Source organism: Cynocephalus volans, chromosome 9, assembly GCF_027409185.1.
Source record: "Cynocephalus volans isolate mCynVol1 chromosome 9, mCynVol1.pri, whole genome shotgun sequence".
Classification (NCBI taxonomy): Eukaryota; Metazoa; Chordata; class Mammalia; order Dermoptera; family Cynocephalidae; genus Cynocephalus; species Cynocephalus volans.
Genome location: NC_084468.1, coordinates 58,232,563 through 58,252,069, shown reverse-complemented (window position 1 = coordinate 58,252,069; position 19,507 = coordinate 58,232,563). Strand labels below are relative to the sequence as shown.

The 19,507-nt window shown below is 35.5% G+C and overlaps 1 protein-coding gene across 1 annotated transcript in view; it reads left to right on the top strand.

Moving 5' to 3' along the window:
* LOC134385709 (transmembrane protease serine 11F) overlaps positions 1-19,507 on the top strand; it is a 112,659-nt gene that overhangs the window by 45,774 nt on the left and 47,378 nt on the right. Inside the window, exons 2-3 of the mRNA XM_063107441.1 lie at positions 83-234; positions 9,575-9,693. Coding sequence (XP_062963511.1) covers positions 83-234; positions 9,575-9,693 — 271 coding nt within the window. The remainder of the gene's footprint in view (positions 1-82; positions 235-9,574; positions 9,694-19,507) is intronic.

The following is a 19,507-nucleotide window of genomic DNA, read 5'->3' as shown; positions in this document are numbered from 1 at the left end:
TCTTTTCAAGACCTAAGTATTCCACTGTCATTTAGCAGTATAAACCATTGTCTTATTATTTTCTTTCTTTCTATTATCACAGACCAGTTGAACTTTCAGAAGCTGAATACCCACAAGTTGAATATCAAAGAAGAGAGCAATTTTGGGACCCTATACGGCTAGCTCTTTTCACATTGGCAATTGCGGCAATCATAGGAATTGCAATTGGAATTGTTACTCATTTTGTTGTTGAGGGTAAGTATCCAGGTCACATTTCTATTGCCTAAGTACTCCATGACTTAGTATCTTGAAATTCTTTGTTGTATAAAAAATGACATTTGCATGATATTAAAATTTTAATTACTAATCTTTTATTGATGTTAAATTATAGTTTGCTCCCACATTGAGCTCTGTTGTTACATTTTTCCACCCAGTGAAGCATGCGATATATTTACATTGCTAGACACATCTAAAAGAAACCCATATAAAAAGAAAAAAAAAGAATGAAAAGATTATCCTCAGAATAAAAACAAATGATATCATGTGCTGAATTTAACATATTTTTCTCAGAATCAATATATTAATGAGCTGCCTCAAGAAAAGCTCATGATATAAGAAAGGTTACTTGAAAAAAATACCTTTGAAGGGCTAAACAGCAAGTATTATTTTTTATGGAAAAACAGGTTATTTCATGACTGGGGGAGAAGGGAAAGTTCAGAATTTATTCCTAATTATATGTGAAAATGGATAGTCAGTACCATAGTCAAGCCAAATGACAATTAACCAAGATTTATTTACCTTTTCCTTTGGTTTGTGTATTTGTAATCACAGAAGACTGATACTTTTCCTCAAATTTTAGGGACTCATATCAGTCATAACAAGAAAACCACATTTGAAAGACCTCCAATGAAGAAATGAAGTATTGTCCAACATGCCCAGTTTACCTTCCTACCCACTTTACTGGGATATTGATAATATCCATTTCTTAGACTCTCACAGAATAAAAGCACAAACCAAGTTACCCTCTGCAATTTTATCCTTCTTATTAATATTTTCTTTGGGTTGAAAGTAATGAAGAAGTTTTGTGTTCAAAATGCCTTCTGCTCCCAATGCTGCTAGTGTCAAAAAAGAAAAAAAACGAAAGTATAATAAAAGTAATGGCAAAAAACCATTTTTTTAAAAAAACCTATCATAGTTTTTGTTGTGATAGGCTGAATAATATCCCCTTCCTACCCGAAGATGTTCATGTCCTAATCCTCAGAATCTGTGAAGGCTACCTTATACTGCAAAAGGGACTTTCCAGATGTCGTTAAGGATTTTGAGATGGGAAGATTATTCTGAATTTTCTGGATGGGCCCTAAATGATGGGTCCTTATAAGAGAGAGGCCAGATCAAAGGAAGAAGGCAATGAGTGTGACAAGAGGCAAAGGGAGAATGGAGCAATTAATACATGACCATGTGGCAAGGAATGAGGATAGTCTCTAGCAAAAGGCAAGAAACAGATCCTCCCTTTGGAACCTCCAGAAGGAACCAGCTCTACCAACATTTTTATTTTAGCCCTGTAAAACTCACGTCAGACTTCCGACCTACAGAACTGTAAGAGAATAAATTTGTGGTGTTGTAAGCCACTAAATGTGTGGTAATTTGTTATAGAAGCAATAGGAAACTAATAAAGAAGTTAACTCTCAAGGATTTGAGAGATCAATCACTAGGAATTTCCATGCAGATAATTGAAGAGTTTCCTAAGAATAAATGGACATTAAGTAAGAGAAGGAAGAAAGCAGACTACAACAAAGGATAAACAAATAGAAGAGGATAAAATAGAGGTATTTAAGATGATACATACAGCTTTAAAAAGTAACATATACATTCTTACATGATAAGAAAGTAAGTGAAGGAAATCGCATTGTAGTTACCAGAAAAATTGTTTTAAAAATATGGCTTTTGATAGGGATGGCCGGTTAGCTCACTTGGGAGAGCATGACACTGGTAACAACAAGGTTACAGGTTTGTATCCCCACACCAGCTAGCCACCAAAAAACAAAACAAACAAAAAAAATTCTAAAAAATATATAAATAAATAAAATATTGCTTTTAAAGATTGTAAATGAACGGATCTAGAATTCAGGGGTCTAAAAATAATCAAATATGTCAAATAGTCAAAATAGAAATAAGGATTTTAGCAGATTTAGTTGTAAAAGTTACATCACCTGATTGTAGCGTATTTGGTGGATTTATTTTTATTCTAAAGTTCACGATAATTATGAATGAACAGTTTTCACTGTATTATAATATAATTAAAAAATGGGCAATTTTGAAATAAGGATTAATAAGATAATTCAGTGATTTTTAGAATATGGTTATTTTATCAATGCTTTTCAGCCAGTATCACAAGGATAAATAAATCCATAGATGGGTTTATTACTCAGTGCAGAGAAAGAGAGCTACGCCATGGGGTTACCACGGGGTATCTTTGTAAGAGATTGTTAAAGATGATGCATTAGAAGATTTGGGCTTGTGCTAGGTGATTGGGGGGGGGGGGGTAAAGGAACTGGGTCTTTTCTCTGAATAGAATGCTGTCAAAAAGCTGGAATAACGCTGTCATTGGGTATCTAGATAAATATTATCTAGAAGGCAAGAATAAGGAAGCGAGTCTAAAGCTGTAATTAATTGTCAGAGAAGCAGAAGTCACTCATATTAGCCAGGCTAGGGAGCTGTTCCATTTCTCTTTGTTTTATTTTATTGTTTTGAACAATGTTCTTGTCTTTGTCTGAGCTCATACATATTACAGAATGGTCTTGCTTTTGTCTTGAACTATTATAGTCACAGATGGCTTTGTCCGATGTTGATGTTCAACAGAATACCAGGCTCCCGGATGTTGGAGCTACTTTTTCTTTTTCTCGGAAGGTTTTATATTTACAACTCTATAGATATTTTTTATGCTACTTTGGTATCACTTTAAAAGACACTTTCTGTGTTATTAATTGACTAGTTAGTGCTTAATAGAATTCATGTCTCTAACTTTTTAGAAGCGCACTTCAAAAATTCATGGAAAAAGATAATACAAATCTTTCCATGAACTTTTTAAAGTGCCCTCACATTAATTATCATGATAAAAAAAAAACTGATAAACTGATGTGGTCTTATTTATTCTCGGGATTTTCATTTGGTTTCTCATTTTTTATTTTATCAAAGAAATAAAATTTTAAAAACTGCAATTCTATTTGAACACTGAATAAATATAACAGCATTGTACATATTTTTTTTGAGGCTTGCTTCTACTCAACATTGTTGCAGGAGTCATCCACCTTATTGTAGGTAGCTCTAGTCCATTTATTTTCATTATTGGCTAATGTTCCATTGTCTTAAACATGCTATAATTTACTCATATATAAATGTTCGTGGACATTTGGGTTATTCCAGGTTTCAGATGTTAAAGCAATGCTGCTGTGAACCTTCTTATACATATATCTTGGCATCTATGTGCAAGAGTTTGTCTATGAAACATGCAGATGTAGAATTGCTGGGTCATGTGCTTTTTTATATTTATGAATAATACCAAACTGTCCTCTACCAGCACTGTGTGGCCATTGCCATTGCTCCATATCCTCACCAACATTTAGTATTACCATAGTTTTTTATGTTTGTTAATTTGGTGTATCTTATAGTGTAGTCATTGTAATTTTAATTTGTATTTACCTTATCAAGGACCTATCCATGTATCAATTGGTCATTTCAGTTTCCTGTTATTCTGAAGTGACTGTGTAGTTATTTTTCCCATTTATATTGCATCATCTGTCATTTTGTATTGTCTTTAGTAGTTCTTCTTGGATATATGTCCATTGTCAGTTATATGTGCTGCAAATATCTTCTGCCAGTAAAAGCATTCATGGGATTGCAAGTTGTTTGCTTTTTGTTTGTTTTCTTGTTGTCGTTGTTGTTTTGTTAAAAAAAAAACAAAACTAAAAAGTTACTGAAATTATATAGTAAATTATATTTTTTCAACAAACATTTTCACTGCCCAAATTATTTTTTCAGGATTATTTATGATCAATTATTCATCTCCTGTTGTAGGGTAACAAAAATATGCTTGATAGAGTTACATGAAATAATTTGAAGAATTTAGTATTTAGAATTATATTTCACAAATCCAGAAACCCAGTTTTCTGAAATAATTTTAAAGTTGGATCTTTTGGAAATGTAAAGAGTAAAGCCTACGTTAGGATAACGTCATTTGTTTTCTCATTCTGTAGGACTGGATCCACTTCCAGGAATGTAGGGATTGTATTCTCCCATGAAATTTAGAGTCAAATAAACCTGGCTTTTAATCTCTGGTCTGTCATATAGTAGTCAGGTGATCTTTGGCAAGATATTTTTCTACTTCAACATGCTTCAGTATTCTTATATAAAGAAGTATAATATTATTTCTGCTTCAGATGTTTGCTGTGAAGATTAAATTAGATAATTTTTATTTCATGAATGGTATTATATAATAATTTCTCACCAATATTTGCCATTATTAAACTGGGTTTCTACAATGGATCTTGCATAAAAATTCCTTTAATGTTCAATTTCCTCATTGGTGAAATGAGCTAACCATATAATAAAGACTCAACAAATGATAAAAGTGTTCAAAGCATATAATGACAATTCTATAAAATAATAGGAATTATTTAATACAAAAGTTTAGCATTACTGTAATGTAATTGTTATAGCAACTAATATAATAACTGTATCATATATTACTTACATTTTTAGATCTTTTAAAAGTACTTAAGTGTATAATAAAATTACTTTTTCTTCAGCATGATTAGAAAGGGTGCTTTTATCCAACTGGGAAAAATCTTAAAGAGAATATTTGGATATGTATGATAGTGAATAAAATAGCTCTGTCACTTTAAGATAAATCTTAATTTTAATCTTTATGTAATAGAACTTTCATTGTGAAATCTTGTCAAGATGTGCCTGGAGAAGTAATTTGAAACCATTAAACTTAATAAGACAATACACGTGAGAGCTGATTAGACAGGGCTTAGTATCTGTTAGGAACTTGGTAAATATTGATTGATTCATCCATTTATCTATCAATAAAAATAAAGCCATAATCTTAAAAATAAAAATAGTCAGCAAAACAACAAAATGGAACACAAATTATTGGGGTAAAATGTCATCCCTGATGCATCCTTCTCAACTTCTCATTTTGAATGAACAAAATGTAAATTTTTAAAGAAGAAAATGCTTAGGATCAATTTTTTAAAATTTATTTATTTTTATTGAATCAAAATTGATTATACATATTTTTGGGGTTCAACATTGTGATATATTGATCAAATCAATATTACTAGCATATATATTGTTACAAATCCCAATTATTCTTTATGCCCCTTGTCCAATTATTCTTTATGCTCCCCATCCCTCCCTCTCTCTCCCCCTCCCCCCTCTAATTACCCTAGATTTCTTTTCTCCTTCTGAAAGAATAATGGTTACTCTGTTGATTGGTTGCCTAGATGATCTGTCCAATGCTGAGAGCTGTGATCAGGTCCCCCAATATTATCATAGAGCAGATGCTTCTTCTGTCACTCTGAAATGGGCTTTGTGGAAAGAGACATCCTCTTCTTTTCTTTATCTCTGCTGGTGACTCTCCTTGTGTCAATGTACTCCAGTGGTTGGCGGATCATCTGCATGGTGGTTGTGCTGTCTAGCCACTTTTGCAGCAGCCATGGTTATTGTGGTAGCTGTGGTGGGCCACCCACATGGAGGTGATGTTTTTGGTATGCTCCTTGGTGCTGGCAGTGTGCCTGGTTGTGGGGTGTGTCTGGTCCCTGGCTCCATGCCTCAGGTCTGTGGGTGGGCCCTGAGGCACTGGCACAGTGTGCCTGGTTGTGGGAAGGTGGTCCGCTCCCCAGCTCTATGCCTTGGGTGCCTGCATGGGCCCTGAGGTGCTGGTGCAGCGTGCCTGGTTGTGGGAAGGGTTCCAGTCCCCTCCTCCATGCTTCAGGTCCCCAGGCAGGCCCCTAGCTGCTGGTGCAGTGTGCCTGGTTGTGGGAGGGGATTCCAGTCCCCTTCTCCAACTCTCGGCTTCCTGGGTGGGCCCTGAGGTGCTGCTGCAATGTGTGGTTATGGGAGGGGGGTCAAGTTCCTTTCTCCAAGCCTTGGGTCCCTGGGTGGTCCCAAAGGTGCTTGCATGGTGTGCCTGGTTATGGGAGGGGGGTCTGGTTCCTTTCTCCATGCTCAGGTCTCCAGGCAGGCACCAAGGTGCTGGTGTGGTGTGCCTGGTTGTGGACAGTGGGTCTGGTCCCCTTGTCCATACCCTGGGCCCCAGGGCAGAACCCCGAGGTGCTGATTGTGTGCCTGGATGTGGGAGTGGGGTCCAGTCCTCAGCATCAAGCCTCTGGTTCCCAGGCAGGCCCCTAGGTGCTGGTGGTGTGCCGGGGCCAGATCTAATTTGTTGTTCTTTGCTTACTTCTAAACAGGGGAACTTCCTGTGGGAACCAGTATTTGAGCTGTGTGATTGAGCTAAATTGCTGCTTTGCTGCTGTTTCCCTAGGGAAGGTTTTTTGTGCAGCTCAGGGTTTAATGGTTGACTTTATAGGTACTTCCATCTCTCCAGAGACCTGATGCACCTGGGTTGTGTAGAAACTCTGATGTGGGCCTGAGTTTTTCAGCAAACTGCACCCCATGCAATTCTTCATTCCCAGCCAGTCTCCTTTGAGAGGCCCTATGCTGACTGGGGAGTGGATCAGCTGTCCTTGCTGTGTCCCAGTGTTCTCCTGGTGGGCCTGTCTCCCCCACCTCCTGTGTTGCAAACACTTCCCACGGGATGGGCCCTGTGCCAGCCCCGCATGATGACACCGGCCTCTGAATGGCTCCCTTTTTTCAGCTGTTCTGGCTCCTCGCTCCTGTGTGGGTCCATGGGAACCCTATTAGTGGTCTTGCTGTCTTGGGGGCCACCAAGGCCCTCTTCTCCCCTGCTGCCTCCAAGTAACTCCATCTAAAGGGCACAGCTGTGGCTTCTGCCAGCTCCTGCTTCATGCGCTCGGCAGCTCGAGCCTTAAAGTGGCCGCAGCCCGAAACCCTCTGAGCAGTTTTTTCTTTCTCTCATCTTGGCTTCTACCACCTTCATGAACTCCGTAGGTCTCTCCTGCTCTTCCCCTGAGCTCCAATGGCCCCAGCTTGGCTGATGTTACATTTTTATAGTTGTAAATTTGTTGATTTGTAGGAGAGAGTGATGCTGGGAACTGTCTATTCCACCATCTTGACCAGAACTCCTTCACTTAGGATCAGTTTTGAAAGTGGAACAAAAAAGATACAAATTGTGGTGGTAATCTATCCCAGCCAAGCAAAAACAATATTTTTAGCAGGATAAACATAAACTAAAATAATAGTATCGATTACTCCTAGGTGTTAGGGTTATAGATTATTTTTATTCTCATATATACTTTGTTCATTCCATGATTTCTAATATAGAATTTATATTGAAAAAAGTTTTAAAATGAAAATATACTTAATTAAATTTAAAATTAAGATGTTTAGCACCAATTCTGATGTGTTATGCACTTAATAAATGTAGAATATTGGTGTGCTTAATTAATAATTAATTCATCTCTTTATAAAAAGTTTAAGTTTTTTTTTAATAATATTACCTGAAATCTTGCTGCTTCTTCAAATGAAAGAATGGCACAACGCTTCTCTCTAGGTGCTGATATCCCAGCAGACTAAAATCTATAGGTCATTATGATCCTATGGCAAGTACAAAGTAGAGCTCTTCACAAGGTAGTATAGCAGCAGTTTTGAAGTTCTTATCTCAGCCTGGGTGTTCCATACACCTTCCCCAGTAGGAGGTGATGTCATGGACAGGATGCAGGCAGTGGAGAAGTCTAAGAAAAGGGAATTCCTAAGAAAGGGCATTTCAGGTGAAAGAGGTAGCAGGAACAAAATCCTAAGGAGAAAAAACAGCACAGCGAATGCAGACAAATGCAAACAGTTTGCTGTGGTTTCAACATAAATCCTAAGGGGAATGTGTCAAAGACTATGCTGAAGAGGTAGGTAGGATCCAGGGCAAGAAAATACTTTCTTGGTTCATCATAAAAAAGTTGAGACTCCTTCCCATTGGCAATGGAGAAAAATGGAAACGTTTTAATTGGAGAACTGATATTGTCAAATTTGCAATTTAAAAGGTCACTTTGGCTGCTAGGTGAAGAGTGGATTTAGGGAAAACAAGACTAGAGGCCGGGATTCTAGTAAGGAAGCTATTACAATTTGCAGCAATCAATGATGAGTGCATGAACTGGAGCACTGGTGGTAGTGGAATTGGTGAAGAGGATGGACTTTTAAAATTTAGATGATAACATTGTCAGAACCTGATGATTAATTAGAAAGGATCAAAGATTTTTCCAAGATTTCTAGTCAGGATGATGAAATTCATTGTAATGGAAGCATTTAATATAAAGGATATAGATAGAAGACTTCTTTTTTATAAAAAAAGTTATTTTGTTTTGAACAGACCTCAGTAGGTGGCTGATTGGGACCTGGATTAAGTATGTATCCCATGTGAGTGGGGTGAGAGATTGGAGAGATTAAATGGGTTGCATTCACAGGATTTAATGTCTAAAATATTGATCAGATGTTGGAAATGTGGATGAAGCCAAGCTTTGGGTGTTTGTGTGGATGATAGAGCTGTTCACAAAGATAGAAAATATAGGAAATAGAGCAGGCTTGAGTAAAGGAAGAGGTAAACGTCTATTTCATTTTGGAAATATATTTTTATTTATTTTCTGTCTATTTCTGTGGAAATATATTTGAGGTGCCTACTGAATGTGCAATAAACAGTCTCTTGAAGTCAGATAGAATAGAAACTCATGACAAAGATTTTATCCGAGCGTAAATAAAGACTTCTCCAAGGTAACTGAGAAGTGCCCAGGGAGGAAAAAAAGGAAACTAGAAGATGGGTTCATAAGTCAAAAATGAGGTGTCAAGGATCATAATTAAGGCAGGAAAGAAATCAGGGAGTAAAACAAAAAGGAAAACAAAAAAAGGAACCATTAGATATTATAACTGTTCCCTTGACAATGTCAGTTTTAGTGGTATTAGTAGATCGCAGAGAATTGAGAAGTGAATGGGAAAAGAAAAAGTAGAAACAATAAATATAGTCTTCTATTTAAGTAAGCTTAGCAATCGCATAGAAAAAATCGATAGCGTGTTCAATATATCTTCACAAGTCAGATTATGTGTAGTACACCTACGTTAGCAATTCTTTGAGGAAATTGATAATTTTTACAATACTTTCAGCAATTGCTGTCAATATTTACTTTCCATTGTATGTTTCACGTTCAATTGTATGACAATTTTGATATGCATAGACATCTGTAAATGGAGTATTCTGTAAGAGTAATTTGGGACCTGAATTTTTCTATTTTAGCTAGCTGCAATGATGAAATTACAAAATATTTGAAAAGTGTCTGCAAAAATTTTTGTTCTAAGTAGAAATGAAATAAACTGCATTATAGGAGCCTATTCAGCAAGGGTGAGTTATAAGTGGGGGGACAAGGAACTGATTACATGTAACCATGGATCTTTTGTTTATTTTACCTTTCAGATGATAAGTCATTCTATTACCTTGCTTCTTTTAAAGTCACAAACATCAAATACAGAGAAAATTATGGTGTAAAATCCTCAAGAGAGTTTATAGAAAGGAGTCATCAGATTGAGAGAATGGTAAGCTCAATACAAATTTTAAATATTTATGAATGTGTCTTTCTACCTCACTTTGAATGTGGGCATTATAAAAACTTAGTTTCTCTGTGCCTCAATTTTTTCTTCTGTAAAATGGAGATAAAATAGTATCTAGGTCATATAGCTGTGAGGATTAAATGATTTAATATATATAAACAATTTAGAATAGTGTGTGCACCATTAAATGTATGTGGTAGGTAACTAGCTCCTGGGGAAATTGTTGGTTGAAACAAATGCTTTTCCTATTTTTAACTTTTGATGTTACCTTTCTTGGCTTACCTTCTTTAACCTTCTTTTACATAAGAGTATAGAATTGCCACACTATCATTTTGTTTATTTTCTTTTTGAAAGTACTTAAAGGATTACATAAAAGAATGTGGTGTGTCTACTATTCTTGATATCAAGCTCAAATTTAGTTATGCTCTCAAATATTTGGGTTGGCCTTGATAGCTTATGTATTTATCAAGACATTTCTAATTTTGGGGGTATATTTAGTGAACTAAATCCTTAACTATTTTAGCAGAAAGTCAAATAAGATAGTCCTCCATTTTTTGTCCCATGAAAAGCATGGTTATGGAAACCATGGATTTGTTTAGCAAAACCCAGTATATTAGCTTAGAATATAGTCCTTTAAGCTTATGAGAGTTATTCTGGAACAAAAATGTAACAGCTGAATAGAAAAGTCACTGTGTCAGCACTCCCACCCATCCCTCACTGTACTCTTCTTTCTCCGTAATATCACCAATAATGGAAAATATTTGCATTTTATTCTGTTACTTATCTTTATATAAATTGATTCTAAATGTTGAAAACCAATAAACAGCATTTTCACCTCCATAGCTATTTAAATAGTATTTGACATTTAACAGAACAGTGTTTTTGTTTTTACAATTATGTTGCTACAATTCTTAGCCTATTCAAAGAATGTTCCCCGAATTGTTTTAATATATTCTCTCTTTCTCTCTTATCTATTTTTTTGTAAGCCCTCTACCATTGTACTTTATCTTCAGATGTTTCCAAGATCTTGATTTTCTTTTTTTTATATACCTTCTTTCCCAAAACCCTATGGTTTCTGCTCAATTTCAACTGGTTGCTCTCTAGGTCCGTTTCACAGACGTAAACCTGGGCTAGGAAAGGATTACTCCTATTGGATCCATTGCTTCTTGAATCCCAGGTTTTCTTTGATATGGTGGGTTATGTCCTCAAGTACTTTCCCTAAGAAAAAGCTCATGGGATGTAAAATTTCTGAATTATTTCATGCTGAAAAAATTCTATATTCTGTATTCTGCTCAATTGATAGCTTATATAAATCTTTAAATTGAAAATTTTTTCCTCAGACCATTTACAGCCTTGTTTATTTTTTATTACTTTATTAAAAGTGGTTGACGATGAGAAATTGTGTTTCTTTTTAGATGACCTGTTTTTTTCTCTAGAAGCTTCTGTATTTGTTTTTGGGGGGTACTTTTTTTTCAGTTTTCTGAAATTTCATGATAATATGTCTTGTTATTTGGCATTTTTTTCTTTCATTTATTTTTTGGGGGTTTTATCATACTTTAAAAGCTATGCAAAACGCTTTACAGAATAATTATGAGATGAATATCCAAGAACCTACCACCCAATTTAAGAAAGAAAACTTTCCCTGTACTTCAGACACCTCTGTATGTTCTTCCCTCTCTCTTCTTCAGTGGAAAAAACAATTACTTTAAATTGTATTTAATAATTCTTTGCAGTTTTATCACCTTCGCATGTTTCCTTAAATAGTGTTTGTTTAATTTTGCCTCTTGTGAACTTAATGTAAACAGAATCTTATTATATCCTTCTGTGACTTCATTCTTTCACCCAACCTAATGTTTTTTTGGTATTTTTCCATTTTGATGCATATCACTATAGTTCATTATTTTCACTTCTGTACTGTATTGAATATCTTAGTATGAATACCCGTTCATTTTATGGTTAATGAACATTTGGAATGTTTCCACTTTTTATTAGCTGCATGTGTTCACTGTTATGAACAATGCAGTTAGTGAACACCCTTACAGGTCTCCTAGCGCATGTGCGAGACCCTCTTCAGGTCATAAATCAAGCAAGGGTTATGCTCAGATTCAGCTTAAGCAGATTTAGGGTTTATTAAGTAATATCATCTATATTTTAAGTGCTTGTATTTAACGCAGTATGTTGTCAACACACACGAATACAGCTATTATGCAATGTCATTTACCAATAATTTAAAAAGTTTAAATTGGAGGTTTTTGTGAATGTGCCTTCTTTGCCCTAAGCAACTACTTGTCTTAATCTTTGGGCCTATCCAAAAGTATTGGGGTGAAATAGACCCTTCGAATAGGTGAAATGACTTTCACTCTCTTCTACTCTAAGACTTGAAAATAAACATGACTTAATAATTTTGCCAACTAGAAATATGGTAGTAATATATTAACCAAAAAAGGGGGACAGGTTAAAAGTGGTATGAAGGGTATGATGTTATGTATGTGTCTTTTATTATATGTATATGTATTTATAATGTCTGGAAAGAGCTATATTAACCACTGGTTATATATTCACCAGTGTTAACAATGGTCATCTCCAGGAAGAGTGATTAGGTACAACTTTTATTATTTTATTCCTCTATTCCTTATACTTTTCAGTATTTTCTAGAAGTTGTTTTAATGAGAACATACTTTAATAATCACAAAAACAAAGTGTGGTAGCTCAATGAGAAAGAACTTTCAATAGAAACCTTGTACTTTGCAGAGGAATAATTAGCAGTTCCACAGAAACAGTGTTTTATCAAGTCGTGTCTACATCTTGTTCTGCAATGGTGACACCAGGAATTGTTTTGGCTCCGAAGTGATCTACAGATTGAAGTATAAACATCCCATAGTCCACATGGGCATTCTACCTTCTCCTCTGCCATATCTCCCATCTCTTAGTTATCAGTAATCTCCACTGGTAAGGGAATAGCGGATTCAAAGTCATTAACTGATTAGGGAATCAGAAAATCCTCAGAAGGGTCTTGCTTTGTCAGGGGAAGCAAGTTGTCCCCAAAGCAAATTAAACAATTTTGATATCATCGGTGAATTTCTATAAATAAACTCAGTATGAATGTTACCCAAATGATGCTCTTACAGAAAAGTTGGTGAGAGGGCACTTTGCCACAGGTTTTCTCTTTTGGGAAGTCTCATGTTTCTATTAAGGGACATTCTGTGGTGGATGAGGCTGGGAAGGGTGGGGATTAATGTAGGCATTAATTCTGAACCAAGAGCTTTTGGGTATATAGTGCTTTTAATCATCCTCTCTAGTGTTCTGGGAAAGAGCAGGCATTTTTTTTTTTCTCCCCTCCTATTTAATGGTCAAACTAAGCTACAGATGTCAGGATAAGCTTGAGGCAATGTGAATCAGTGGAAGGATGCAAATAATATCCTCATTTATCCAAACACCAATCTCAGTGTTCTGTTCTACTCTATTTTGAAAATGTGCTCTGGGGAACTTTAGAATTATTTAGGGCTTCCTTGAAACCTATGATCATCCATGCTTTGCTCTGTATCTGTACTATTTCTTCCAGGCTCAGCTTGAATATTAACTAATTCAGGTCTTAGAGCAAGATGTTTTCCTGTTGGTATAGTTTTGAGAATCTCTTTTTTGGACAGTATTTGAAGTGAAAGAAAAAAGGGTGCAATTTGTGTTTGGCTTTTTCCAGAGAACAAAGAAAACAGAATTACTTAGAAACAGGCACATTTCACCAAAATGAAATATAATGGTTTCAGATTCTAATGAAAAGAAACAGGATGACCTCCCATCTTATTCCTCCTGCCATTCCCTTTTCTTTTTGCCTAAATTCTGCTTCAGCTGTTTCCACTTTTCTCGCCAAACTCTTAAGTAGGTCAGACTTGACTCACAGCTATGCCCCTGTGAGAAAGACGATCATCATAATCAATTTGCTCTGGGATCCTTGCCCAAAATGTATGCAGCTCACTATTAAACCAAGCAGGATATAATATAAGACCCACTTTAGGAATTCTAGATAGTCAGGAGGCTTCATTCGGTACTATTTATCACCTGTGTACATCCAAAACTCCTCGGGGAAGACTGATGAGGAGGACTTTTGGAATGCTTAGGGTCACATTCCTTTCACAAGTGTATTGATAGCTACATGTAGTGGCAGAGGCGAAATCATAAAACCCTGTGAATGTCAGCCTGAGAGAGCAGGGTTCCCAGCATAAGCTGATTGAGAGCCAGTGAGCATGAAGTCTTCTGTGAGGGTAACCGAGGTTGAGAGCTGTGCCACGCCAACAGCCGTCTTGCCCAGTTCCTTGGAGGCTGTGTTTAGGTCTTTTTAAATTTTATTTTTAATTCTTATTATTTATTATTAGCACATTCATTCTTATAAATTGTGATATTTCTTTATGCCTGTTGCCCAACCTATCACTTCCCAAATCCCCTCTCTCCCTCCTCCCCATCTCTAGCATCCTTAGGTTTGTTCTCTCCTTCTGAAAGTTCAGGGTACTGTTGTGGTCTCTTCTTTCTTTCCTTCATTCTTCCCACCTTCCCTCCCTCCCTCCTTCCCTTCCTTCCTTCCTTCCTAGCAGCTAGTTATGAGTGAGAACATGTGGTATTTCTATTTCTTTGGCTTATTTCACTTATAATTTTCTCCAGACTAATCCATATTGCTGAAAATGACACAATTTCATTGCTTCTTATAGCTGTGTGTTCTATTATGTATATATACCACATTTTCCTTATCCAGTCATCCATCGATGGGCACTTAGGTTGGTTCCATATTTTGGCTATTGTAAATAGAGCTGCAATGAACATAGGAGTGCAGGTATCCCTTCGACATGATAATTTCCATTCCTTTGGATATATACCTAGTAGTGCAATTGCTGGATCATATGGTAGTTTTATCTGTAGTTGTTTGAGGAACCTCGATACTGTTTTCCATAATGGTTGTGCTAATTTACAGTCCCATCAACAGCATAGAAGAGTTTCACTTTCCCCACATCCTTGCCAGCATTTGTTATTCTTGGTCTTTTTCATAGTGGCCAGTCTAACTGGGGTGAGGTGATATCTCAATGTGGTTTTGATTTTCATTTCTCTGATGACTAGTGATGTTGAACATTTTTTCGTGTACCTGTTGGCCTTTTGTATGTTGAAAATGTCTATTCATCTCCTTTGTCCATTTTTTATTGGATTATTTGTTTTTTTATTGTATAGTTGTTTGAGTTCTTTGTATGTTCTGAATGTTGATCCCTTGTCAGACGTATAGTTTGCAAATATTCTCTCCCTTTCTGTAGGTTTTCTTTCTACTCTGTTGATTGTTTCTTTTGCTGTGCAGAAGCTTTTTAGTTTGATACGATCCATTTATTTATTTTTTCTTTTGTTGCTTGTGCTTTGGGGATCTTATTCCTAGTCCTACTTCCTGGAGCATCTCTCTTATGTTTTCCTTTAGTTATTTTATGGTTTCAGGTCTTATATTTAAGTCTTTAATCCATTTTGAGTTGATTTTGGTATATGTTGAGAGGTGAAGGTCCAGTTTCATTTTTCTGCATATGGATGTCCAATTTTCCCAGCACCATTTATTGAAGAGGCAGTCTTTTACCTAATGTATGTTTTTACTGCCTTGTCAAAGATCAGTTGGCTGTAAGTATGTGGGTTGATTCCTGGGTTTTCTATTCTGTTCCATTGATCCAAATGTCTGTTTTTATGCCAGTACCACCCTGTTTTGGTTACAATAGCTTTGTAATATCATTTGAAGTTGTGTAGTGTTATGCCTCCAGCTTTATTTATTTATTTTTTTGCTTGGGATTGCTTTGGCTATTGGGGGTCTTTTGTTGTTCCATATGAATGTTAAGATTGCTTTTTCTTGAAGTCAAACTGGCCTTGTTTGCAGATGACAGGATCTTATATACAGAAAAACCGATAGATTCTACCAAAAAACTCTTACAGCAGATTTACAATTTTAGCGATGTTTCAGGATATAAAATCAACACCCCAAAATCAGTAGTGTTTTTATACTCCAGTAACAAACTAGCAGAAAATGAAATCCAGAAAGCAATTCCATTTACAATAGATGCCAAAAAAAAAAAAAAAGAAAAAAACCTAGGGATCAATTTAACCAAGAAGGTGAAGGCTCTCCACAATGAAAGCTACAAAACACTACTAATAGAAATTAAAGAGGACACAAAATGGTGGAAAGACATACCATATTCTTGGATGGGAGGAATTAACATCATGAAAATGTCCATTCTACCCAAAGTGATGTATAGATTCAGTGTGTTTAAATCTTTTGTCAAACAGTTTTCCAGTGTTTATGAACATTTGCACTACTACTGGTAAGGAATGAGAGTTCATGTTGAACTACATTCTCTTCAAAATTTGTCAATTTGACTTTTTTGGTTTTACCATGCTGATATGTATATATAATAGTATCTCATTATGGATTTCACTTGCCTTTCCCTGATTATTAATGAGGTTCATTAATGGTTATCAACAATTTGTATTTTGTCTTATATAAACACCTACTCACGATTTTTTCCCAATTCTTATTGCATTTTTGTCTTTTTCTTATTTATTATTAGAAACATATTTTTTTTCAGGAAATGAATTCTCTGTCCATTATATGAATTTAAAATATCGTTTTACACTTGTGGCTTGACTTTTCATTCTGTTTATAATATATTTTGATAAACAAAAGTTTTTAATTTTAAAATAGTTAAATATGTCATTCTTTTTTTTAACTATTAGTGCCTTTTGTGTTTGTATAAGAAATCTTTTCTTATCCTGACATCATTGTGTTAAAGAAAAATTTGTTTTTGCTTTTTGCATTTAAGACTTTATTCTATATGGAATTGATATTTGTGTGTGCATCTGATCTAGGGATTTAATTTCTTTTTTCCGTATATGAATAAGCAGTTGCCTTAGTAACACTGATGGAATAGTAATCCTTTCCTGGCTGATCTGCCATGCTATCTCTGCCACAAATCAAGTTTCCATCTGTGAATTGAGATGTTGCTGGTCTCTAATCTGTTCCATTGGTCAGCTCTTTTTCATTGTGTCAGTACCACAATCCTTTAACCTCCATAGCTTGACAGTAAGTGTTGATACTGCTGCATTAGTTTCCTAGGGCTGCTGTAGCAAATTACCACAAAACTAAGTGGCTAAAACAACAGCAATTTATTCTCTCATGGTTCTGGAGTCCATAAATATAAAATCAAAGTGTCAGGAGGGCTAGCTTTCTTGGAACACTCAAGGACAGGATCCTTTGTCACCTATTCCATCTTCTGTTGGCTCCAGGCATTCCTTTACTTGTGGCTGCATAATTCCAATCTCTATGTCCATCTTCACATGGCCCTCTTCTTCATGTCTCTGTGTTTTCCCACTTAGATAAAGGGTCCTTATCATTGGATTCAGAGCCTTCCTGATAATCCACGATGGTCTCATCTGAAGATGTTTAACTTAATTACATCTGCAAAGACCTTTTTCAGATAAGGTCACACTCACAAATTCCTGGATTTAGGTATATCTTTTGGAGAGCCACCATTCAATCCAGAACACCTGAAATTATCATTGTCTTATTTAGGTATATCTTAGCTATTCTTGGTCCTTTGCTTTTCTATATCAAGTAACACACACACACACACACACACACACACACACACACACACACACACACACACACACACCTTCATATTGGGATTCTGACTTAACTGGCTTTAAATCTAGAGATCTTTGTAGAAATAATTGACATTTTCATTTATTTAGAACTTATTGATATATTTCAATAAAGCTTTAAATTGTTTTCCTTAAGGGTTTTATTCGTCTTTAGTGATATTTAATCCTAGGTACTTGTTTTTTGTCATTGTTAATTGCTGTCTTTTAAAACAACATTTTCTTACTGCTTTTTACTGGTATATATAAAAGTGTCTGGCATTTGTAATCTCTCTCATTTCAGACCCACTTCTTTTTCATACTTGATATTCCAACTGCTGAGCTCTCCTGGATTTTTTTAGAGCAGGTAGACTCCCTCTTTGGCTGAGTTTCCTTGACCCATAGTGTTGTTCAGTGGTTCTCAATCAGGGGCAATTTTGCTCCCTGAAGGACATCTGGAAATATCTGGAGGCATGTTTTGGTTGTCACACTGGGAGGAGGGGTGTTAGTGGCATCTAGTATGTAGAGGCCTGGGATGCTGCTACACACCCTACAGTTCAACAGGCCAGACCCCCACAACAAAGAATTATCTGGCCTAAAATGTCAATAGTATGAGGGTAAGAAATACACAATTGTCTAGTCTATGTCTTCCCCCACCTGATTTTGTCAGTTATATTTCTTTCATTGGTTGTGTTTAAAAAATGGGTTGAATCTCTCATCTACTAAAGAAATCATTCTTATTTTTGTTAGTGTTATGAGCTTGTTCATAATTTTAATGGGGTCTTTAAAAGGGAGAGAATGTGTGGTCAGTCTGTCATTTTGAACCCAAATCCCCTCATTTACATATAATTAAAACTTACCATTTCAATATTTCCTAGTTTTTAGAATTAATCCTTTCATAATAATACCTACATACCCTTTAATATTTTATTTTCCCCTCTCTTTACCATTTCTCATTCGACTTCAACTTTCTCAAATGAACAGAATTAAGGTGTTTATGCAATAAGGATCCATCCATTGTAAGTAAGCAAGAATTTCCTGGTCGATTCAAATATCTTTTATGGTGACAACAATTTATTGGCCTTTTATCTTTTATCACCAGAAACTATTGAGCTAATATCTTCGCAGAAATGTAAAAAGTTCTCTAATATCATTTCAGTTTTAACTATTTTCTCTTTCTCTTTTCTTTTATTTGCCAGTTTCCTTACTTTTTAAGAAATTCTGTCCACTTCAAACAAACAGATTTGATTTTCATGATTATTGAGATGATGCCTCTCCAAACAAATAGGGATTAGATGTTATGATTATTGAAGATGATGATGAAAAAGCATAGCCTATGATTCATTCATTCATTTATCCATTTACCCATTAAGATATCAACCCATCAATTAATTTGCTCAAGTATTTGTTTAATGAATATTTAGTGCCTTCTATATTTCAGAATTTTGTCCAATGCTGGACATTGTAAAAGTGGGTTATTTTTTATCAATGGCCAAGAGAAGTCATAAATAAAGCATTGTATCCACTTTTAATAATTTATTAATATTTTAAATTATTAAAAGCTTTAAGTCATGGTTCTTCAGCAAAATTTTTCAAAGACAGTCATTGTCTCTAGCATTTTTCTCTGCCTCAAAGCCCATCTTAAATCCCAGAGTCAGATGTGTGTAGAGTTTGCCATGGAAATATTTTGTTTAAAAACTGAATTTATATTTTGACAGTACTCCATTGTTTTGGACAGAGTTAAAAAATGACTGGTATAGTAATCAAAAGAAGATAATAATTGTTTTGATACTGACAATTGCTTGTTTGACTGTGTTAAAATTAAGAAGTACAATATGACTAATCAATGCAAAATGCCGAAAGGATTTATTGAGCATGTATCCTAGGACTAGCATTGTGCTAGACATCATTCTAACACAGACTAGTCTCTACTTTCCCATTGGGAACATCAAGTAATTTAGTGCACTCCTGCTAGGATTTCACACTTTAAAGCTGGTGTTGTAAAAGCTTGTTTGTTTAGATAAAAATAAATAGAAATAGAAATTCTGATATTTATTCACACCCTCTATGATACACTAGCTTCACTGTGGAAATGACTGCTCAGAACAATTCAAAAGTTAATACTTGTAGAGCTAGGGCTGAGTCTGGAGCTCAC